At 40.0% G+C, this 25,362-nt stretch overlaps 1 protein-coding gene and 1 long non-coding RNA gene across 2 annotated transcripts; both read right to left on the reverse strand.

The window, feature by feature from the left end:
* Positions 1-454: 454 nt before the first annotated feature.
* On the reverse strand, positions 455-24,455 carry LOC308696846 (uncharacterized protein). Its single transcript, XM_081375749.1, has 17 exons — positions 24,324-24,455; positions 23,189-23,760; positions 22,979-23,074; positions 22,450-22,683; positions 22,220-22,358; positions 21,716-21,751; positions 21,024-21,560; positions 20,850-20,852; positions 8,424-8,692; positions 7,668-7,810; positions 4,440-4,510; positions 3,711-4,282; positions 3,501-3,596; positions 2,403-2,570; positions 2,173-2,311; positions 1,435-1,470; positions 455-1,282 (listed from the first exon to the last, which is right to left on the reverse strand). Exons 2-17 carry the CDS (start codon positions 23,756-23,758, stop codon positions 735-737), a joined length of 3,657 nt encoding a protein of 1,218 aa, XP_081231875.1. The 5' UTR covers positions 23,759-23,760; positions 24,324-24,455; the 3' UTR covers positions 455-734.
* Positions 12,740-15,159, reverse strand: LOC308697539. The gene is made up of 3 exons (XR_014030950.1): positions 15,026-15,159; positions 13,855-13,919; positions 12,740-13,780 (listed from the first exon to the last, which is right to left on the reverse strand). It is a non-coding gene; the product is annotated as an uncharacterized lncRNA (long non-coding RNA).
* Positions 24,456-25,362: the final 907 nt, after the last annotated feature.

Raw genomic sequence — 25,362 nt, forward strand, 5'->3', positions numbered from 1 at the left:
TTTTTTATAAGGTTTAATTTTATAAGATAGGCCTACTCTTTTATACGGTTTCATATTTGTATCTTTACTTCATATCAGCACCATCAGATATTTAACAGTCCTATATTTGATTTGAAGATGTATATAACTGTATCAATAAAAAATGAGCATTTAAATGAATCTGATGTGTGTTGAAATTTGTCTATTTTTCTATTATATTCTTATGGTTAAACAAACCTAGTTTTACCATGGGGCAAACATTAGACATGATATCTTGGTAATAGACCTACAATGTCTTCTTCTTCTTCTTTTTTATTTTTTTGTTTTTACCATGAACATAATATCATGATGTTTTGAAGATCCATAGTGTTGTGTATGAATATGGTAATAATCATACAGTGATATATATTGAGGAATTAACATCTGATTTACTTCAGTATTATCACAGATCATTTTGTAATTGAAATGGTAGAAACAGCTTTGATATACTTTATTAATGTTATCATTGTTTGGTTTATTTTGATGTATATAAAAACAAAAATACAGACACTTTCACTTTGTCAGGTTGAGATGGGAGAAAACAATGGCAGGAATAATTATGAAAGCATTATATTTTCACAATATAATTTGCAATTATAGCTAGAAATGATAGATTTTAACAATGAAAACCAAATTATGAAAATATAGCAAAACATGTTTAGATTTGTAATTATATAAATAATTTTCATTGTGTATTTCATACTACGGGAGAAAATTCATTTACTGTAATTGACAGGAGTGATGATCAGTGGAGTTGAGTTTTTACCTCCATCATTACGGCACGGGCAAAAATATGGAAAGAGTTTCCCAGTGAAAGACTGATCAGTGAAAGAGTAGAGATGAGAGCTGGACTCCACATCATAAAAGGAGACCAGACCCTCCTCATAATCCACAAACACACCGACCCGCTGCGGCTTCACTCTCACACACAGAGAGACATCAGGACCAGCACCGGCCCAATATTCATTCTCATTCCTCAGAGCCACAGTCCAGTATCCATTACTGGGGTTCAGTTTGATCGCTCCCTTCCTGTTAATGGATTCTCTGACCACTCCTAAATCCCAGTCAGTCTTTCCCTTCACCTGCACCTCAAAATAAAATCTCCCTGAGGAGAATCCCTCCTTTCCCAGGACACATATATAGTTATCAAATCTCTCTGGTTTGTCTGGGAGTTTCTGTCTAATGTCTCCACATCTCACTTGTTTTCCATCATCAGACAGGATGAGATATGGATGAGCTGTATCAGGATCCAGAGTCACATCCACTGAGAAAACAGAGAATATAAATCACAACTTAATACAGATATTTAGTGATGATGTGTGTAATATGTAATCAGTGTTTAATCATACTGTCGGTCAGTGATGAAGCTGTGAGTATCTGAATGTAATCTAGTGTAGTGCAGACAGCACACTGTACCTGCATACTGCTGTCTCCTCTTCAGTTCTGTAGAGACTAATGACAATAAAACATCATCAGATCTTTGACATGTTTATGTGTGGAATTTTAGACAACAAGATTTAAGGTTATATTTAAAGAATTGTGTGCAACATCATGTTTTATCTGATCAATGTTTCTCTGCTGATATTTAGAGAATCAATATGTTATTTTTGTAACTAGTGTTATTCATCTCAATATTTCATCAAACTGTATTTCTGGAGTGCAAACAAGCTAAAAAAGGATTAAAAAAAACTTTTACGATTTTAAAGTTTAAGCTTTAGGCCTGATATAATGAAGGATAAAATGTATACCTCTTAAACCTATAATGCCTATTAATTAGATTTTCTTAAAAACATTTAAAAATCTTGATTAAATAATTTGATCTGATGTGCATTCCCAAAATGTAGACGCAGAAATAATAAATAATGTTTCTGAGTAGTTTCTCATCTAAAAGTGTTCACAGATTTACTAAAGCCTCAAGGTTCTGGTTACAGTGATGAAGCTTCTAGTACAAGATGAATTTACTGCAAGTTTTCTGAAATTAGAGATGAATATGAATATGACCTGCTCTCTTCAAGAAGAACTGTGATGATAATGAGACTCAAACACATGATCACACACTTCTCTTATTTCAGCTTTAACAGACTCATTCTTCATTACTGATATTAAAAGATGATAAATATATGTATCTGTACGGTGTATTTGATATTGCTGTACCAGTTAGCGTGAGTTTCTCCTGTAGAGAGTCCTGCAGTTTAGTCAGAGCTCTCCTCAGAGTCTCCAGACTCTCATCAGTCTTCACACTGATCTCAGACCAGTTCCTGGTGTTTCTAGAGCTGCACAGGGATGAGTAAATCTACAGCAGGAGAGAGGAGAAATCCTTCAGCATGGGGAGTGTTATGGTGTCATATACTGCATTATCATTGATCAGAGAGATGTTGACTGACCTGTAGGAGGTGGAGGTGATCTTCAGTGTGTGAGAGCTGCTCCAGCTCAGTGTTTCTCATCTTTAGCTCAGTGATCTCCTGCTCCAGCTCTTCAATGAGCACTTCCTCCTGTTTCTCTGCTGCTTTCTGCTGCTCCTCCATCATCTCCAGCAGTTCAGTATAACATATCTAAAGAAAGATTCAGTATAACTCTTGATCATATTTCAGTGTGTTTGGGAGTTTTTTTCTTTGTTTAATTTGCACCGTTTGGACTGAATAATTCCTCAAATCATGTGCCTTGTAGAGCAGAGTTATGTTGTCACTTTAAGTGATCAGAATAACAACTAATGAAATGACAGCAATCACAATTAGCACTTTTATACAACAATTCACTAAACAAAAATGTAATATTCATTAACTTACGTTATAGACACAATATTGACAGTTATGCATACTTCATCTATTTTTGCTTCAACAAAAAAATTTCCAAACAAAACCACAGAAGAAACAATTGTTGAACATATCTGAGCAACACTAACAGGTGTTTATGCGGTTCTTTCTTTCTTTTAAACAAGTCGGTAGACCAAATGAATTAAAATCGATGTCTCTCTCATAAACAGTCACTTTTTGCCATAATGGTGTATCAATGTAACCTGCAGAAAGAGTGACTGTACAGTCCACAGCACTAATATACAGACTTAAGGCTGGTTTATACTTCTGCATCGGACCTACGCCAGAGCCTCTACGCTGTAGACTACACGTTGGTTTTCATTTATACTTCAGCATCATTGTTGACACGCAATTACACTTGCAGAGGGAGCATGTGAAACCCGAGGGAGGGGTTCTAGCAGACCAATCACAGCGCTTGCGTCTGCGTAGAGTTGACGCGTTGTTACATTTTGGAGAGGTGCGCATCAGGGTACGCTGAAGGGTACGCGCACTACACACAGCAGACGTATAGCTACGGCGTGAGTTCGACACAGAAGTTTAAATTGGGCTTGACTAACAGACTGTCGAACAAACACAGACAAGAGTGATGCAAACAAAAAAAATCCCCCAAAACTAACTGATGAAATAAATATTTAAGAAAACTGAATTACATAATTTAACTTAGGCTACCTTTCTGACTTCTGCTGAGTGTTTGACGTCTTGAATCTTCTTGATTCTGTCCTGGATCATCTGCTGTGTGTCTTTCTGTGTCTTCATCAGTTGAGTCTATAGACAGAGAACAACACACAATATGTTTTCATAACTGATTCATTTATATCAAAGAACATGTGACTCCTCATGATAAGAGACATTTAAAATCAGTTTGTCAGTAACTTTTACCTTCTTCTCTTCACTCTCCTCTTCTAAAGAAACAGTGTTGTGGTTCTTGTGATCTCCTTCAGTGCAGAACAGACACACGATAGTCTGATCATCTCTACAGAACAGCTCCAGAGGTCTCTCATGTTTCTGACATATATAGTCCTCCAGATTACTCACAGGATTGATCAGTTTGTGTTTCTTTAAACCTGCCACTCTCGAATGAGGCTCCAGGTGAGTTTCACAGTAAGAGCTCTGACACACCAGACACGACTTCAGGGCTTTCAGCTTTCTTTCCTCACAGACGTCACACAGAACTTCAGCTTTTTTCAGAACTTCAGCTTTTTTCTCAGGACTTTTCTTTTTATAGTGATCTACGAGCTCTCGGAGTGTGGTGTTAATCTTGAGATCAGGTCTGTGCTTGAATGTTTCTTTACAATATGGACAGTTGCAGGTCTGGCTGTTGTCCCAGCACTTATTCAGACAGGTCTTGCAGAAGTTGTGTCTACATGGAGTGGCGACTGGATCAGTGAACACGTCCAGACATATAGAGCACTGAAGCTCCTCAGTCAGTGGACCGCTGGAGGAAGATATCGCTGGAGAGAGAAATGATGAAGATAAATCACCTGCATTAGTTTAAAGTCAAAATCTTATTGAGAGAATGTTAATAATCTGCAGAGTTTAATTCTAAACAATGCATGGCTATTTTCAAGATAAAAATATATGATAGATTTGAGGGGGTTATTGACTCACATGGAGGAATATCCAAACTCCCTCTCCTTTCTCGTTTTTTTGTTGATGGTGGGAAAGATTCTGTCATTGCTCTTCACCTCTTCATGCCTTTTCAAGGCAAAAGAAAATAACAACAACAACAACAACAACAGAATAATCTTAAATAGGAAATGTTGTTTACATTAAAGGACAAGTACAGATAACCCCCCAGATAACCTCAGTGTTTTTCCACCGCGGAAAGAGGTAAATAAAACAGCTCGAGAACAATAATGTTACATTTAGCCTACCTCAAAATGAGCTACATGGGAGAAGTTTTTATATGAGCACTATATTACATATTTATTATATTTTTGTGATGATACAGAGACGGATGCAAATGCAAGTAAAACGGTTTATTGGAGCTTTGTAGAAGATAACAACAGGTCAGAGGACAAAACACTCAGGTGACAAATGACGCAGGGACTTCGACGGGCAACCCGGTGTTGGCGTGCGGTGATCGGCGTGCGCAGGAATCCAGGGAACAACAATCCAAACGAAGATGAAGCACAATGAAGATAATCCACAGGAGGAAGGTGAGAGAAGCACACTGGAACAGGACACAACACCGGGGAAGCCACAACAATCTGACAACATGAGACAGTGATCACTGAACATATAAAGGGAAAGGGAATTGAATTTAAAGCTGGCGCTAATAATCAGCCTGAGATTGGATAACCACACCCACACCCACACACACACACACACACACAAGAGGGAGACAGTGGATTCATGAACCGTGACCGTGCAGGAAAAATACGTGGCTGGAAACCTAAACTACATTCAAACTGAGAGAGGCCAGTAGATGACACTGGAAACGAATTATGGGCGTACTCCACCATTGAGATTTGCTGACTCCAGGAGGAAGGATTCCTAGAAACCAAACATCGCAACACTCTTTCCAAATCTTGGTTGTCTCTCTCGGTTTGGCCATTGCTTTGGGGATGAAACCCTGAAGACAGACTGACACTCGCTCCCAGTAACTCACAAAATTCTTGCCAAAATTTGGACACAAATTGGGGCCCCCTGTCAGAAACCATGTCCATCGGGAGGCCATGTAAGCGAAAGACGTGATCTACGACATTCACCGCTGTCTCCTTGGCAGAGGGTAATTTAGGTAAGGGAATTAAATGAGCCGCCTTCGAGAACCGGTCCACAACGGTCAAAACGACTTGCCCCTTTGTAATAAAATCTAGCGCAATGTGGGATCAGGGTCTCGAAGGGACAGACAGCGGTTGGAGTAACCCATCTGGGGGTCGATTGGACGTCTTACCAGTGGCACAAACCGAGCAAGTCAAGAACAATGGAACAATGCCCCCACTGAATGACGTCGGACAGATATCCCTCCGGCACAAATAATCGATTCGGCGGCCAAACTGGGGCGGAGGCGTTACCCCTTCTAAGGCCGTTTTGACCTTCGATTCGACCTCCCATGTGTGTGTGGAGACAAATAGGGTCTCGGATAAAATGCACTCGGGAGTGGACGGGCATTCGGACAGGCCAAAAATATGAGATAAAGAATCGGGTTTAATGTTTTTGGAACCCAGGTGGTACGAAAAGTTAAAACGTCCGAAAAAAAGCCCACCGAGCCTGCCTGGAGTTGAGTCTTTTGGCGGTTCTGATATATTCTAGATTCTTGTGATCGGTCCAAACAATAAAAGGTACCCCCGACCCTTCTAACCAATGACGCCATTCTTCCAATGCTAACTTGACTGCCATCAACTCTCTGTTACGAATGTCATAGTTACGTTCGGCAGGTGATAAACGATGGGACAAAAACGAACAAGGATGCATCTTGTCATCTGTGGGAACGTTGGGAAAGCACTGCACCTACCCCCACCTCTGACGTATCAACCTCCACCACGAACTGACGTGAAGGATCAGGGGCAATGAGGATGGGAGCCGAAATAAAGCGGTTCTTGAATTTGGCGAATACAGCCTCGGCTGTATCGGACCACCTGAACGTTGTTCTGGGGGAGGTCGAGGCGGTCAGAGGCGCGGCTAGTTGGCTGAAGTTGCGAATAAAACACATGTAAAAATTGGCGAATCCCAGAAACCTCTGTTGGGCCTTACGGGAATCTGGACTTGGCCAATCTACCACAGCCTTAACCTTGTCAGGATCCATACGAACTCCCTCAGATGAGACGATGTAACCTAGGAACGGAACAGACTGTGCATTAAAAACGCATTTCTCCGCCTTGACAAAAAGCCCATTCTCTAACAACCTCTGAAGCACTCTTCTGACGTGCTGAACGTGTTCCTGGAGAGAAGACGAAAAAATCAATATGTCATCCAGGTAGACATAAATGAACTGATCAACCATGTCTCTCAGCACGTCATTGACGAGTGCCTGGAAAACCGCTGGGGAGTTGGACAGCCCAAAAGGCATAACCAAATGATCAAAATGCCCCCTGGGGGTGTTAAACGCGGTTTTCCATTCATCCCCCTTCCTTATGCGAACCAAATGATAGGCATTACATAAATCCAATTTTGTGAACACGGATGCTCCCTGTAACCTCTCAAAAGCTGAAGACATCAACGGCAAAGGATAAGTATTCTTTACCGTGATGTCGTTCAACCTTCGGTAATCAATGCAAGGTCGCAGAGAACCATCCTTCTTCCCCACAAAAAAGAACCCTGTCCCCGCTGGAGAAGAGGAAGGGACGAATGAACCCGGATGCCAGAGAATCAGAAATATATTTCTCCATAGCCACCCTCTCTGGGACAGAAAGCGAATATAACTTGCCCTTAGGCGGAGACTCACCTGGCAGTAAATCTATAGCACAGTCATAGGGACAATGGGGAGGAAGAGAAGCAGCACGGGACTTACTGAACACTTCCTTCAGGTCGAGGTACTCCGCGGTCACGTTAGACAAATCCACTGCCTCCTCCTGAAACACAGAACCAGACACAGACGAACAAGCAGACACTAAACAGGACTCATGACACTTGTTACTCCATGTGGATATGGAATTATGACCCCAGTCGACTCTGGGGTTGTGTTGAGTGAGCCAGGGGTGACCAAGAACCACGGGTGCAAGTGGTGAGTCCATGAGGAGAAATGATATTGTCTCAGTGTGATTGCCAGATGTGATGAGTTATGTGGTGTGAGAAATATTGGGAAGTTCTTGTCCATTGAGAGCATTGACAGATATCTTGTGCATGAGTGAGGTGATAGGAATCTGGAGTCTGTGAGCGAGTTTATAAAATTACCTTCTGCTCCAGAGTCCAGTAAGGCTTGAGTGTTGTGCGTAAGGGTTGCCCATCTCAGTCTTACCAGGAGGAGGGTCGATGATGAGGTCTTCTCGGCGGAGATCCCACCCGATAGTAGCCTCACAGTTACTACCGGGTTTGATCTTTTACCGAGCAGGAGTGGATGAAGTGACCCACTCTGCCACAGTACAGGCAGAGTCCTTGGGATCTCCGCCTTTCCCTCTCCTCCCGGGAAAGCCGAGCTCTCCCCACCTGCATGGGCTCGTGATCGAAAACTTAGCTGACCGTGTTCCCGCCGCTGGTACGCGAGTCATCCATGCCGTACTGAGGTCAGTTCGGGCGTGCTTGTTGAACAATGCTAGTTTCACTAGTCCATTCAAATTCCTGGGAAGTCCAGAATGTAAATCTCCTTTTGAATACGGTCAGCCAGCCCATGCAGGAACATGTCCATGCGGAACTGGATGGAATATTCAGACACCGAGCCATCTCCTTGGCGAAGGTCTGTGAGTAGTCAGACCGCCTCCCTACCCCCCACCGCACAATCGAAGACCCTTCTCATCTCCTCAGGGAGTGCCTGGAATGAGGCGCAGCATGGATCCTGGTTCTCCCACACAGCCGTTCCCCAAAGAGACGTTTTACCCGACAGCAATGTGAGTACAAATGCTACCTTCGACTGTTCACGGTTGAAAGTCTGTGGCTGCAGCGAAAAATGCATGGAGAACCTAGTGAGAAAGGCTCTGCTGTAGTCAGGTTCACCTGAATAACGCTCTGGTGTCGGTAGTCGTGGCTCTGGCTGGGAATCCGGCTCTGGTGGATGGGTTGAACGGGTGGTGTGGGTGGCACAGCGGGAGCCCTTAGAAGTTGAAGTTGTTGGGTGAGCTTGGACACCTGCGCCACAAGTGCTTGTACCGCCCGACCTGTGTTAGAGATGCTCTCCTCTTGCTGATCCATTCTTGTGATACTGTGTGAAATGAATTCACTCAAACTGGTTGAACTCGCTGCATCCATGATGTGGTCAGATCGTTCTGTGATGATACAGAGACTTTTAATTGAGTAAACTTAATACATTTCTTATGCGTGTTAAATATTAATAATATTGATTTTATTTAAAGGGTTAGTTCACCCAAAAATGAAAATTCTGTCAGTAATTACTCACCCTCATGTTGTTCCAACCATGTAAGTCTTTCGTTCATCTTCGGAACACAAATTAAGATATTTTTGATGAAATCTGACAGAATTTTGACTCCTCCATAGGCTTCCAGTGTGACCGAAACTCACCGGCCCAGAATAGTTATTAAAACATCGTTAAAATAGTCCAAGTAACTACAGTGGCACTACATTAAGTTTATCATGCGACGACAATACTTTTTGTGCGGAAAAACAACAAAAATAACGACTTTATCCAACTATTAGTGTTCCTCAATGTGGGCCTCTGACGAGAGTTCACGGGAGCGCCAGGACGCATGCGCGAGAACTGAGCTTAAATACTCCCAAGGAGCGAGCAGTCAGTAACAAGTAGTAGTAGAAGAAGAACGCCGTAAGCTCAGTTCTCGCGCATGCGTCCTGGCGCTCCCGTGAACTCTCGTCAGAGGCCCACATTGAGGAACACTAATAGTTGGATAAAGTCGTTATTTTTGTTGTTTTTCCGCACAAACAGTATTGTCGTCGCATGATAAACTTAATGTAGTTTCATCTATGGCTGATTATACAGTATATAACCATGATTGACTGCAGGCATAGGGCTTGACTTAGGACAAGATAAGAGCAAGAGCATGAGTGAAGTACAGCCTTACACTGATTGATAAACTGCACTGTGTTTTATACATGTCCATGCTGGACATTCATATTAAATGAGTATTATATTCCAGTGTTTTTATATCATGAAAATCTATGGCTTTAGTTGTATGTAGGACATATATGACATAATATGATTAAAAATACATTAATATTATGCAATTTATATATGTGGTTTTTGCAGCATATATGTCCCTTACAATATTCTGTTGGAACATATAAGAATCACAGGTGTTTTTAGCAAACCTTTTCCATATGAGTGGACTGGGGCTAAAAAACATGGGCTTTCTCCCAAATAGGCCCATCATCCTGCCATTCGCCCCTAGCCGTGCACGACCGACACTATAGCCAGGATGTCCTGATACTACACTGTAAAAAGTGAACAACTGGATCAACTTAAAAAATTACTTCAATTGGTAACACCTAAAGAAATTAAGTTTTCTCAACTTAAATTATCACGTTTTTCACGATAAAACGTGATAATTTAAGTTGAGAAAACTTAATTTCTTTAGGTGTTACCAATTGAAGTAATTTTTTTAAGTTGATCCAACTGTTCACTTTTTACAGTGTATGCCACAATACTGTAGCATATCAGACAAGCAAGTAACATCTCAAAACCAATGATGATAATTGGGGTTGTGTTTATTAATGCAGCCTCAGCCTTCAAATAAAAACAAAAAATTTGTACAATGCCATTACATCTGCATTGAAACTATAATACAAATAATGAAATGTCACTGGCCAGAAACCCCCAAATTACACAAACTTGTAATTATAAAACATGTAGTTACTATATACCAGGGGTCTCCAACCTTTTTGTGCGAGGGCTATACCTCAAGGGATGAAATAATCTAGAAGGGCAACTTATTTGTTATACTCAAAAATATTTATTATACATAACATGGTGGTGCTTTTTACTTTACCTTTACTTTTAATTTTTTTTTTTTTTTTTTTTTTACTTTTCATCATCATATGCGAAATAATAAAATATATTGATATTCTGGTTCAGACTTACAAGCGTTTTAAAAAAAGTCAACAATTCCAGAAAAATTATGAAAATATATATTGATTTTTTATTCTCTATAAACGTATTGTATATTATCAAAACAGTAGCACAAATATTTAGTATTATAAATGCAAAATAGATAAACTGCCATAACTTCTAAACAAAAACATTACTGCATTACATTTAATAGCTTCATGACTATATATAAAAGCATTTTTAATATGAATATATACAGGCACATTTCTGCCAAAAAAAGTTTGTTTTACTACAGTTTTACTACAGTAAAGTTGTGGGGTGAAATGTTTTCTAACTGGTTTGTTCTTGGAACAATGTTTCGCCTGTTTTTTTGCGCTGTTTCATCTGTCTTTTAACTAACTTAAATCACATAGTCATCTGTGGATTTATAATAGAGATAGAGAATTCTGCGCTGAATTGAAATGCTTCTCAGTGGATCGCGCATCTCTATGTTCGCGTGATCGAGATCAGCCCTGCTTGCTTTGGCCGTGCACAGATCAAACAAGTTTCGTTTCGCTTTTTTTGAGCGTTTCCCATTTGATGTTTCTCATACGCAACGCAAATGACAGCGTATAATCAAAGAGAGTTGGGTAATTCAGTGGCAACAGTGCAAATGTTTAGTTGCACCGGCACGCCTGGAGCCCCGATTTACAACTGCAGATCGCTACTGGCACGGCGCAGAGCCATAGAGAGAAAGAGTTGCGACACTCCCATAGACCTCCATTGTAAATAATGGCAGTAGCACCTCAATGCAGTACACAAGATCCGAGGGGAGGAGTCGGATCTTATATAAGGGGTGGAGATTGGTAGGTTTAGGGGTGGAGATGGGTAGGTTTAGGGGTGGGTTTAGGGATCAGGGGGTGGAGACGGGTAGGTTTAGGTATATGTAAGGTGGGAGGAGTTGGATTTTATCCAACTCCTCCCCCTGGATTTTATGCTCTAATGGCGGCGCTTTTAACCGACTACTTCCGGGATTTGAAGATCTGAATAGTTCCAAACACTGTCGTTTTGGCGTTGGACACCATTCACTTACATTGCTGCGCGTCGAGTTGTTCCAGAGTTAAGTTGTTGAAATATCGACCTCTTTTGAATTGTCAACTTTCTATATTGTATCAGAGGCCCTTTGCGATGCTTATACTGGTCTTCATTTGTAAATGCACAGCTTAATTATTTATATTTTATGTTGGTTGTTTCAACCAATTTTCAGCCATCCACAGCCTGCTAGTGCGACTTCATCAGCTGTGACAGTAAGAGTTCGGTAATGAATCACTACTACCTTTATAGCAACTTTTATTTTATTTTAATTTTTTGGGATATACTAACTTTTCATTATGTTTTATTGTCTTGAGTGAAGCGGCTTGTGAGAACAATGCTGGACCTCTAGGATTGTTATGGCCATCACCAGTCCTGTCTGTTTCATGGATCACCTGCCCTGGTTTTTGTTTTTCTTGTTCACACAAGCACACATTTTTGTTGTCTGTCATTGTTTAATAAAAAATATTTACGCGAACTCTGTACGGACGGACCGCCACGGCAGACCTCTTTGTGTGATCACGAAGGTAGGCTGATGGCTGAATCAAAATTTATAAGCAAAATCACGGGAATCAATAGCCTAATACAGCCCAGTTGTGCTAAAATAAATATCATTAGACTTCCATCATCAGATGAATGATAAGGAAAAGTTAAGTTAGAGCCGCTAAAGCCACTACTACCCATGCGAACATGAACACTAAGCTTTTCCCTCCAAAAATATAGCCTAAAACTTATCTCCAAATGCAAAACTGATATTAAAAATGCAATAACAGCTGAAAAAGTACTTGGGTGTGTGTTTTATTTTATATTTACCGTTCAATAATGCAATCGCTGCTGTCTGTCCCATAGAAGAAAATGACAGCCAGCGTATGTTTTGGAACTATTGGGGCTTACATGAACCACGTGACAGCCATAGCGGCGACATCAAAGAGTGTCGCAACTCTTTCTCTCTATGGCTCTGGCACGGCGGGCAACTCACAGGCTCCACGCGGGATACCAGGTGCCCGCGGCCACCACGTTGGAGACCACTGCTATATAGCCGACTATAACTTATAACTATTCAAATATAATGTAAGTGTGGCATCGAAAAGGTGAGTTTCGTTATTCTGGACTCAATTATAATTACAACACCGACTACGCCACCCTGGGAATTTCACCCAGGTAAATTATGGTCCAATAAGGACACACAGGTTCGTTCCCACAAAGACACAGCAGAGACGTGAATACAGAAAATAACAATAATACTTTATTATAATAACTAGACTAAAAGCTTGACACACACACACACACACACACACACACACACACACACACACACACACACACACACACACACACACACACTTCCATACACCAGGGGTTAATGTGGCTTCAGAATCAAAACTAAAGAAAAATAACAAAAATCAAAAATAACAAGTCGGATGGCAAGGAGAAATAACAAACCTACCCAATTCCATTTCACTACAAGCACTTCAAACGTACAGTAATGTACTCACTTCACCACAAGCACACGTGCATTCAAGTGACAGGGAATTCAAAAGACTCAAATCACTCAGTGAACAAGGGTACCCATTAACTTGGACCTAGAGTGGTCAGCACTCCTCAGCCGATCCAACAAAGTTAACAAAATCAATGTCAAATTGTCACAAATCAATAAACAAGAAAAAAAGTACAATAATCAAAATGATCAAATCAACAGACAAGAAAAGAAAAATACAAGTTGATCAACAAAATACAAAACAAAAACAACAAAATAACAGATGCAAATCACATTACACCTTGTCCATTAACAACACACACACACACACACACACACACACACACACACACACACAGGATGCATTTAAAATCACGCAAACTCACAACTTATTTCTCACGCTCGCACACTCGTACATATACACGCTCACACACACTTCCAACAATAAACAGCACACTCAAACACTCACATCAACTTTGAATTCATCCACACAACCATACAAACCCCACAGACACAATCTTCCAGTTGAAACAGTGCGGAGGTGGCCAAACGGCCACACGGATTAATACTCGGGTCTCACAATCTCCCGATGTCAAGTTCACTTGATGTGGACAGGTCAAGCAGGCGCAGTTGAGTTGAGGCAAGACGGAACGTCACGGCAACGCACAACGACAGTAGTCTATTCAAGACAACGAAGGCAAAGACCAAACAGGAAGGAAGGGGAAGCCCGGTCACAGTCCCAATCAGCTGTCATCACACGGACATATTACCGGCTCTTGGCCTCTTTAGCTACAACAGAGGGGAACACGATATAACAAATCCTTTCGCGGATATCCACCCATTAAATCAAATCATTTACCCACCTGATTATTAACAAATCAGCCCTTCCAACGTCAGACCACGATAGATAAACAGCCCAGGATGCATACTAAAACAACAGAATGCATATAGCCAACAGCTCGCCCAACACAAAAATATTTATTTCTTCATGGTAACATACCCAAATAGGCCTACTGCGTGGCACAGCTCGAAGATCCCCATAAGGGAATAACTCGAAAGAACAGCGTCCAAGTTTGCAGCAGTCAACGCACGCCAACAACGCAATAGCTTCCTTATACACACTCACGCACCTATAGCGCACCTGCATCTAGGTGATTACCATTCATTTGTACTAGGGTTGTACCAAAATTAACGAGGCAGCTATGACTACTACATAAGCAAATTTAAAAGTGCAATAGCTAGGTAAGCCTTATAAAACTAACGTTCTGTCAGTGGCTAGGCCGACTCTTCTTCCTCAGTTGTTGTTTTTTAGCATATAGCCTAACGTATCGTAGCCTATCAGTGCCCCTGCTGTTGGCTGTTCACAGTTCATATTGCTTTATTAGACTTTTTCTTCTGGACTTTTCCAGAACGCACAGATTGTCAGTCCGTCCCTGCCCTTTACATTTCCTTTCTCATATGGTGATATGAAATAATCAAAATGACAAATAAATCACACGTGTAGCCCCGCCGCGATCTGCAGACTGCAGCCAGGTCCTTCTCCAGAGGTTTGTTAGTGTCTGTGTAAGGGTCATATCCTATTTCTTATGGCTTTATGTCGTGTGACTAAAATTAAAGAAAGCCCAAACTTGGCTTGACAAGCAATCAAATGACATATTTAAATATAATTCTGATAGCTTCCATTTCAGTGCAGTGAACAACTAAAATAGTTGAGTGAGTTTTTGACATAATTAAACCCTCGGTCCAGTTGCATATAAAACTATTATGTTAAGACTGTCTAAAGAATTAAATAGCAGTCATCACTGTTACTTTTCGGTTTTACACCAATCTACGTTTTTATGTACTGACTTTAAAAAGTTATGAACAGTCTTAAAGAAAAATGTGTATTAACTTTGATAAACTAAGGACTAGCGGTTTATGCAAACGGCGCCTGGTTCTGTTCAACTTTTTCCAGTTCGACATAAACCTACTAAACCAGTTCACTTCCATTAGAAACCTGTTCAGCACAATCTCTCTTATATTTCTATCTCTTACCTGTGAGGATCAGATGTGTCCACAAGACTCTTTGAACGGATCAATAAATATTCTGTAGTTTAAAGAGGTTGATCGTTTCAGGAGTCCATATTGTTGTCGATCAAGTTAGTTTCACTTTCTCTGAATCTCTCTCTGAACTACAGTGATGTCAGAGAGTGATGTCAGAGAGTGATGTCAGAGCTCCTCCTACATGTATTTCATGTGTTATCCATCGATGGGAAAATGTTTTTGTTAGGTAGCCTACTGTATGCCTCACATATTAAAACATATAAAGTTGATTTGTTCTCTGATATTTAAAATGAGATTAACAAAGTAAGAGAAAGATTTCATGATCTTGAAATGATTCTAGGTGGGGACTTTAATATTGTCCCAGATGTTAAGATGGATAGAATTCCTATTCCAATAAGATCATCTACAGGCGATTCAGAGCTATCTATATTCTGTGATAATTTAGGGGCAGTGTTGGGAATGTTACTTTAAAAAAAGTAATTAGTTATAGTTACTCACTACTTGTTCCAAAAAGTAACTGAGTTAGTAACTGAATTACTCTATAATAAAAGTAACTCGTTACCAGGGAAAGTAACTATTTGCGTTACTGTTAAAAAAAAAAGTTGCTATATGTCAAAGAATTTGGAAACACTTTGCAGTTTGAATGTCCTGTATAAACAAAATTACAGAGTATGTTTTTATGTTTTCACTGTTCGATCGCGTCCGTGCCTCACACAAAAACACACACACACGAGCGCGCGCGCGCACACAAATGTAAACACTTTGCGACTTTTCGATCGCGCCCGCGCCTCTCTCCCTCTCACACACACACACCACATTCCAGTATTCCAATCTTTAAAGGAGAACTCTGCAACTCTAGCGAACTCTAGTCACTTCTTCGCTGATTTTTCCTTTTGTTGTCGCATGTTTTCCCCACGAGCTCCCCCTACAGCTGTGGGGGGGGCGTATATTTCACAACACGGTCGTAAAAAACTCACTTGCGGAGGCCTCCTCCCCCTCTCTACCGCTGCTCATGTGCGTTTGTTTTGATCGGAGCAAGCCAACTGCATCGTGTGGAGCTATGTCTACCGAGGTGGGTAATCTGGTAATACATCATACATGCGTGTGTGTTTATGTCGAATTGCCGTAAAGCAATTCGTGTTTCGCGCTCGTTCTCGTTCTCATTCTCGCTTCTCACAAGACTTCCAATTTCTATCTTGCCGGGACGGTAGTCCCCAAGTTGCAAGGTTGGTTTTCCGCCTGGAAACGCTGGGGGGAGCGGGGAAAGTCACCAATATCACCAGAACAGGTTGTTTAACCATCCAAATGATTTCTAGACAGTTTTATTAAGTTAAAAAAGTTACCAAGTTCTCCTTTAAATCGCAGCCTGCTCCAGAGCCATGTTCAGAGCTAAGGCGGGGATACAGATAAAGAACCCGCGTATCTAACAGTAGTTCCGCATTACATTAATTAATTTGCACGCGAGTTTTATTTATTTTTATACCGTGTATTCTCCGTGTGTATTCATGCACCGAACCGTGACGCCCGTACCGTTTCGGTTCAATACGAATACATGTACCGTTCCACCCCTAGTTCTTGCCTTTGTTTGACCTCAATGAACTTGAAGTATAGGCTATCTCCACCTTGAAAATGCCAACTTTTCACAGTAGCACCTCAATGCAGTACACAAGATCCGGGGGGAGGAGTCGGATCTTGTATAAGGGGTGGAGATTGGTAGGTTTAGGGGTGGAGATGGGTAGGTTTAGGGGTGGGTTTAGGGATCAGGGGGTGGAGATTGGTAGGTTTAGGTATGTAAGGTGGGAGGAGTTGGATCTGGATCCGACTCCTCCCCGTGGATTTCATGTTCTGCATTGAGGACCATCTCACTTTTCATCGGATTGTTCCTGACTCGCCATCTCTGCTGCTTCATCAAATCTCTGTTTAGCTTGTTTGTGTTTGTGTGTGTGTGTGTGTGTGTGTGTGTGTGTGTGTGTGTGTGTGTGTGTGTGTGTGTGTGTGTGTGTGTGTGTGTGTGTGTGTGTTTGTGTGTGTGTGTGTGTGTGTGTGTGTGTGTGTGTGTGCTGGCAAGTGTGTAAAAACACTGCGACTCCGGCGACTCAAAACGGGGGTTGGAGGTAACGGAACAAAAAAAAAAAAAATGACACTGCCTATAGCTTCTGGGGCAGCTCCAGAGAATTTTTAACGCATGTGCTGAGGGGGTGCTAGATCATTGACGAGGTGCTAGATCATGCGCAAAACTTGGCCACTAAATATTTAATATTCAATTATTTTAATGATCACAATTAAAGTTTTAATTTTATTAAATTGAACAAGCGCAACATTCAGCATTCAATCAAATATTCTAAAAGATGTATAGGCTATTATTAATAATAATGTTATTTCAACATAATATCTCGTTATTTCGACATAATATTTGTGCGTGCAACAAGCAAGATGTGCATTTGTTAATCCGGTGAGGCGTGTATTAATTTTCATTAATAAACTAGTGTTTTCTGACAGTGTCAGCTACAAAGATGAAGTTGACGATCGCCATATATGAACGCGCGTTATGCGCCTATAGAGAGAAATGCACATAATGGATTAACATAGGCTAATCAGAGAGTAGCCTTTTTCTTTTCGTTTTGAATTATTTCGTTTAAAGACATTTTAAGCTTTGTGTATTTGATGTATTTCTCATGTCTGTGTGAGGCATACACTGAGTTTCGTTAAAGGGTTACTTCAGGATTTAGCATTAAGCTTTGTATTAGTAGAAAACCTGTAGTATTTTCGAATTACCATGCTTTCCCCCCTCATATCCCCCTGAGAGGAGAGATTTATGTATTTTTTGTCTGGAAAAAATCCTCCGATGACGCAAAAATCGTCATTTTGCGTCATCGGAGGATTTTCTGTCCAGAGGCTAAAGACTACAGCCAGTAGATGGCGTTGTTCCGCATGTTTTCAACCCGCCCATACAGGGTGGGATCTCACTCACAGAATGTACACAGTATCAGCCGTCTTTCTTTGGAAGCTAAGCTGGCAGGCTCTTGTTCTGTGGAGAAAGCTGAATAATAGGAGAAAGCTGAGTAAGTAGGGGTTACCATCTTCATTTTTCCGGACTTGTCCGGCGGGCGAGACTGTTAAAAATGTCCGGGATTCGGCTTTTGCGTTCTGCGGTCGCCATTCATTGTTTACATGCACACCTCTCGTTTCAATCTAACTGAATTAATTCCGATCGGTGAATCTGACTGTAGTGTTTACATGAACGCTAAACAAGTGATCGGTTGATGTGCGTTTTAATATTGCTAAGAAAATTCCCGCTCCTCCGTGAGAGATGCGAGACCCGGCGCGTCTCAGTAATGAAGCCACCGGCCTCGCGCCGTTCTCCCGCGGCCGTCAGCCTCGTCCTGCTCGCCACAGTAAACATGATGAATGGCGACTGTAGAACGCAAAAGCCGAATCCCGGACATTTTGGGTCTCTAAATCCCTGGCAAACTCATCACTTACTTAGGCTAGCCTTGTTGTTTTCAACTGTGCTCTCTAACCGGTAGGCGTGGCCTCCTAAGGCAGCGAAGCAAGTGCATTCTGGGAGTTGTTGTCTTTCATCCACATAAGCCAAAAATACATTTTCTGGCTTTTCTCAGTCTAGAAAGCTCCAAATTCAAAAATTTCTCCACATTTCTTCTACTTAAATGACCTATTTTAAATACACATTCATCTTCCCAGAGGTGAAGTATCCCTTTAAGTTAGGATGAGATGCGCTCCAGTTAACGTGCAATGACCGCGCGGGCGCCTCCATGATTATTTTCTGTTATATTTGCTTCTTAAATCCAGGCAGTTGGTTGATGAAAAATTTATTAAAATTAAGATACAATTTATACAAAACGAAATTCACTTTAAAGAAACGCTTTCTACAAAACAAAACATAATGAAGTGGTCAACATCATGTCTGACCCACTCGTCTCATATTGCGCATCCTATCTTACTCGTGCTGTTCACTTTTCATAAATCAACATAGATGAAAAAAACATAATATTTTTACAAATATGAAACTAAATGCGCTTATTTAATGGCTACAACAGTATAGTAGGCCTACATACTCTCTATTTGTACAAATTGCTGCACAGTGCACATTCATTTAATTCTGAATTTTGCACTCACAAGTTGAAAGGCATTTGTTCAAATCAAATTCACGGATAATTGTGCGTACATTTATTAATCATTATGATACTAAAATCATAACAAAGTAGGCTATGCTATGTACAAAAAATCAGATGAGCCCAGAATATGAACGCAATTACACGTTAAGTATTTCCTCCCATAAGAACGCTTAATGTGGTTTAATGCAGATTAGAATGTCCCCTTATTATGTCGAAATAACGAGATATTATGTCGACACTACTGTGTCCACCTTCTCCACATTCTTGATCAGCTGAAACGATTTTTGCATGTTTGGGATCTGACTAGCCAGCGAATTTGAAAAAGTTAAGCAAACTTTGCTGTCTTTTTGACATTTCATCGACATTTGACGTCATTTTTGACATCGAGGCTAACAGCAATCTCAAAACGCATCGAAAATGCAAACAAGATTTTTGTAGAACTTCAATGGGGAATACAGACTAACCAGACAAATAACAACATTGAACACTAAAAAAATAATAAATAAATTAGCCTTGTGTAATTTAGACAATTCATTTTCCATAGTGACACAGGAGGTGCCTGATCCAATAAAAAAGGTTCCGGATCCAACGTCGGAGGTGACGGAACATGTTCCGGCGTTTTCCGGCTCAAATTAAGCCCTGGCTTAATTAACTCACCTCCTCACTAGCCGTGAGAGTGCGAGCCAGGGGTGCGTTCGGATTACACAGTTTATCAGAGAATGTCTAATAGAGTTTATTCAATCAATGCATAACGCACCGCATTTAACGTCCAGTAATGTTAATGGCGTTGTAACGACGGGAAAAGTAATTAGTTAGATTACCCCGTTACTGAAAAAATAACGTCGTTACCTAACGCCGTTCTTTTAAACGGCGTTATTCCAAACAGTTTACCAGACATAGCACTCACAAAGAACACATTTTAACCAAGTAAACTAAATAAAACAAAATTATATTAAAACTATAAAGCGCCACCCAGTGAACATTATCTACAGTAACGCTCAGAGAATCTTAAAGTAATAGCTCACACAAAATAATAGTAATTCTGTCATCATAATTTACTCTCCCCAAACCTGTATGAGTTTCTTTACTGTGACTGGTTTACTTTAAAGAGATAAAGTTTTCTACTCTTTCTCTCAGGACACATAACAAATATGTGACTTTCTTTCTTCTTTTCCATCAAAACAATGACCTTATTTTATCACTGTATTGTAAAAAGAAGCTGTGCTCAATTTTCATACAGATCAATAGACATTAAACATAAACAGCAATATAAATAGGCATCTTTAATAGAATAATCTCTATGTCCTGATAGAAGGAAAATATTTTTTATAAATTTTCATATTTATCTCTACTTCATATCAGCACCTTCAGATATTTAACAGTCCTATATTTGAAGATGTATATAACTGTCTCAATAAAAAATGAGCATTTAAATGAATCTGATGTGTGTTGAAATTTGTCTATTATTCTATTCTATTCTATTGTTATGGTTAAACATTTGACATGGTAACTTGATAATAGACCTACAATGTTTTCTTCTTCTTCTCCTTTTTTATTTTTTTTTTTGTTATTACCATGATCATAATATCATGGTGCTTTTATGTGTTCTACTTTGAAGATCCATAGTGTAGTGTATGAATATGGTAATCATACAGTTCTGATAAATATTGAGGTATTACCATCTGATTTACCACAGTATTATCACAGCTTTTATCACAGCAATTAGACACAGCTTTGATTATTTATTAATGTTATCAGCTAGAATTATAGATTTTCACAATGAAAAACAAATGATGAAAAAATAGCAAAATATGTTTAGATTTTGAATTATATAAATCATTTTCATTGTGTACATTCAATTGGTGTGATGATCAGTGGAGTTGAGTTTTTACCTCCAGCATTATTGCACGGGCCAAAATATGGATGGAGTTTCCCAGTGAAAGACTGATCAGTGAAAGAGTAGAGATGAGAGCTGGACTCCACATCATAAAAGGAGACCAGACCCTCCTCATAATCCACAAACACACCGACCCGCTGCGGCTTCACTCTCACACACAGAGAGACAGAAGGACCAGCACAGGCTTTATATTCATTCCCATTCCTCAGCCACACAGTCCAGTATCCATTACTGGGAGACAGTGTGATCAATCCCTTCCTGTTAATGGATTCTCTGGCCACTCCTAAAGTCCAGTCAGTCTTTCCCTTCACCTGCACCTCAAAATAAAATCTCCCTGAGGAGAATCCCTCCTTTCCCAGGACATTTGCACAGTGATCAAATCTCTCTGGTTTGTCTGGGAGTTTCTGTGTAATGTCTCCATGTCTCACTTGTTTTCCATCATCAGACAGGATGAGAGCAGGATGAGCTGTATCAGGATCCAGAGTCACATCCACTGAGAAAACAGAGAATATAAATCACAAATTCACAATACAGATATATAGTGATGATGTGTGTAATATGTAATCAGTGTTTAATCATACTGTCGGTCAGTGATGAAGCTGTGAGTATCTGAATGTAATCTAGTGTAGTGCAGACAGCACACTGTACCTGCATACTGCTGTCTCCTCTTCAGTTCTGTAGAGACTAATGACAATAAAACACCATCAGATCTTTGACATGTTTATGTGTGGAATTATAGACAAGATTTAAGGTTATATTTAAAGAATTGTGTACAACATCATGTTTTATCTGATCAATGTGTCTCTGCTGATATTTAGAGAATCAATATGTTATTTTTGTGGCTAGTGTTATTCATCTCAATATTTCATCATACTGTATTTTTGGAGTGCAAACAAGCTAAAAAAGGAATAAAAAAAACTTTAACGATTTTAAAGTTTAAGCTTTAGGCCTGATATAATGAAGGATAAAATGTACCTCTCAAACCCATAATGCCTATTAATTAGATTTTCTTAAAAACATGTGATGATAATGAGACACAAACACATGATCACACACTTCTCTTATTTCAGCTTTAACAGACTCATTCTTCATTACTGATATTAAAAGATGATAAATATATGTATCTGTACAGTGTATTTGATATTGCTGTACCAGTTTGCGTGAGTTTCTCCTGTAGAGAGTCCTGCAGTTTAGTCAGAGCTCTCCTCAGAGTCTCCAGACTCTCATCAGTCTTCACACTGATCTCAGACCAGTTCCTGATGTTTCTAGAGCTGCACAGGGATGAGTAAATCTACAGCAGGAGAGAGGAGAAATCCTTCAGCATGGGGAGTGTTATGGTGTCATATACTGCATTATCATTGATCAGAGAGATGTTGACTGACCTGTAGGAGGTGGAGGTGATCTTCAGTGTGTGAGAGCTGCTCCAGCTCAGTGTTTCTCATCTTTAGCTCAGTGATCTCCTGCTCCAGCTCTTCAATGAGCTCTTGCTCCTGTTTCTCTGCTGCTTTCTGCTGCTCCTCCATCATCTCCAGCAGTTCAGTCTGACATCTCTCAATGGAGCGGATGAGATCAGTGAAGAGCTCCACACGGGCTGCTTTCTCCTTCTCTGTGTTTCTCTGCTCAACCAGGACAATCAACACATTATTAGTGGCGTTTGTTAAGAGAAGAATCAGTGTTATTATTTCTCATACTTCAGTGTTTTAGGCGGTTTTCAAAATCCCTCATTCTGCCCCGTTTGCACTGAATGATTCCTCAAATCATGTGTGTTGTTGAGGAGAGATGTGTTATTACTTTACTAAGTGATCAGGGAATCACAGACGTGTCGATATTCAGACCAGCAGTGTGACTGTGAGTGTGAAATTTCTTTTATACAACAATTCAATAAACAATGATAGATATTAAAATTCTCACTTTTCTGACTTCTGCTGAGTGTTTGACGTCTTGAATCTTCTTGATTCTGTCCTGGATCTTCTGCTGTGTGTCTTTCTGTGTCTTCATCAGTTGAGTCTATAGACAGAGAACAACACACAATATGTTTTCATAACTGATTCATTTATATTAAAGAACAAGTGTTTCCTCATGATAAGAGCCATTTAAAATCAGTTTGTCAGTAACTTCTACCTTCTTCTCTTCACTCTCCTCTTCTAAAGAAACAGTGTTGTGGTTCCTGTGGTCTCCGTCAGTGCAGGACAGACACACACATGTCTGATCATCTCTACAGAACAGCTCCAGAGGTCTCTCATGTTTCTGACATATATAGTCCTCCAGATTACTCACAGGATTCATCAGTTTGTGTTTCTTTAAACCTGCCACTCTCAGATGACGCTCCAGGTGAGTTTCACAGTAAGAGCTCTGACACACCAGACACGACTTCAGGGCTTTCAGCTTTCTTTCCTCGCAGAAGTCACACAGAACTTCAGCTTTTTTCAGAACTTCAGCTTTTTTCTCAGGACTTTTCTTTTTATAGTGATCTACAACTTCTCGGAGTGTGGTGTTAATCTTGAGATCAGGTCTGTGCTTGAATGTTTCTTTACAATATGGACAGTTGCAGGTCCGGCTGTTGTCCCAGCACTTATTCAGACAGGTCTTGCAGAAGTTGTGTCCACATGGAGTGCTGACTGGATCAGTGAACACGTCCAGACATATAGAGCACTGAAGCTCCTCAGTCAGTGGACCGCTGGAGGAAGACATCGCTGGAGAGAGAAATTAAGAAGATAAATCACCTACACTTCTAGTCTCAAGTTTGGACACACTTGATACACACACTCAATTTAAGTTTCTTATAATATTAAAATATATTGTGGCGAGCAGGACGAGGCCGGTGGCGTGATTGATAGGCTAATAAGCGACACCTGCGCGACGCACCAGGCTCGTATATTTACAGCTCTCCATAAAATATATTATATGGCCAAGAGTAATTTTCATCTTAATAATGTTTAATGTAAATGTGATTTTCATCTGCAGTTTAGAGGTTTTGTGTTCAGTCTGTCTGCGGGTCATTTAGCCTACTGTTTCTTTAGTCGTTACGTTTTGTGACAAAATGACAGAAACGCCCATCTTTGTATCAAAAACAATCAAATGGCATATTTAAATATAATTCTGATACCATTTCAGTGAACAACTAACATAGTTGAGTATTTGATATGCTTAAACCTGGTTCTGTTCAACTTATTCCAGTTCGACATAAACCTATAAACCAGTTCACTTCCATTAGAAACCTGTTCAGCACAATCTCTCTTATATTTCTATCTCTTACCTGTGAGGATCAGATGTGTCCACAAGACTCTTTGAACGGATCAATAAATATTCTGTAGTTTAAAGAGGTTGATCGTTTCAGGAGTCCATATTGTTGTTGATCAAGTTAGTTTCACTTTCTCTGAATCTCTCTGAACTACAGTGATGTCAGAGCTCCTGTATTCACACATTAACATATTAAAATTAAGAAGCAGTATTTTTCCGAAGTCTCCAGTAGATGCCGCCATTCTCTCGCCCCTAATTTCCACCATCTGCGGAACGGCGGCGGAGTCAATAGGTTTCCATTAAATAGTCCAGGCAAAGTAACTCATTTTGGAGCCAAAAATAGAACTAATTGTAAAATATTTTTTTTCAGCATAGATCATTTCTATGAGGTGTCCAGAACAACATACTAAAAGTCCTAAGAAATTCTAGTTGAGGAAATATGTTAAATTCTCATCAATCCGAGATGTGCCAATAAGGCCAGGCAATACACCCCAATGGGGCTATTTTTTTCCTTTACTCCTATCAAAATGAAACTTTACACAATGTTAGTACCCATGAAAAGTAAAAAAATTTGTATTACAAGTTTCTTTGAAAATTAATTTGAATATGCAAATGAGCTATACACTAATCAAATATAGGCTACCCAAAATACACCCGCATAGGCTTAATTTTTTACTTTACTCCTACCACAGTAAAATTTTACACAGTGAAAGTCTACAAGAAAAGTAAAACATTTTGTATTAGAAGATTCTTCTTCTAGAAAATGAATTTGAATATGCAAATGAGCTCAACACTAGGCCTAATTGACTTATGGCCAAGAAACAATAAAGTAACAAGTAGAAAAAACAGGGGCCAAATAACTAACACATTCATGTCCATTCAGTAAGTTAACCTATGCATAAACACGATAAATTTGAAGTCACTTGCCACACTTACCTGGGTCACTTGCCACAAAAAGACTTAAATTGACCTTAAGAATTGATTGCACAATCTTGCCTCCAGTTGCTTTCTAAAATTTTTTTTTTTTTTTTTTTTTTTTGTGAACAAGCCTTACC

The sequence above is a fragment of the Scardinius erythrophthalmus genome (assembly GCF_964197995.2).
Source record: "Scardinius erythrophthalmus genome assembly, chromosome: 10".
Classification (NCBI taxonomy): Eukaryota; Metazoa; Chordata; class Actinopteri; order Cypriniformes; family Leuciscidae; genus Scardinius; species Scardinius erythrophthalmus.

Excerpts from the sequence above, each read along its gene's own strand:
- LOC308696846 (XM_081375749.1), bottom strand. The coding sequence starts at position 23,758 with ATGTCTTCCTCCAGCGGTCCACTGACTGAGGAGCTTCAGTGCTCTATA. Across the intron at positions 23,075-23,188 it reads AGGAGAGTGAAGAGAAGAAG|ACTCAACTGATGAAGACACA; the intron begins GTAGAAGTTACT and ends CTCTGTCTATAG. Across the intron at positions 21,561-21,715 it reads GAGGAGACAGCAGTATGCAG|TGGATGTGACTCTGGATCCT; the intron begins GTACAGTGTGCT and ends CTGTTTTCTCAG.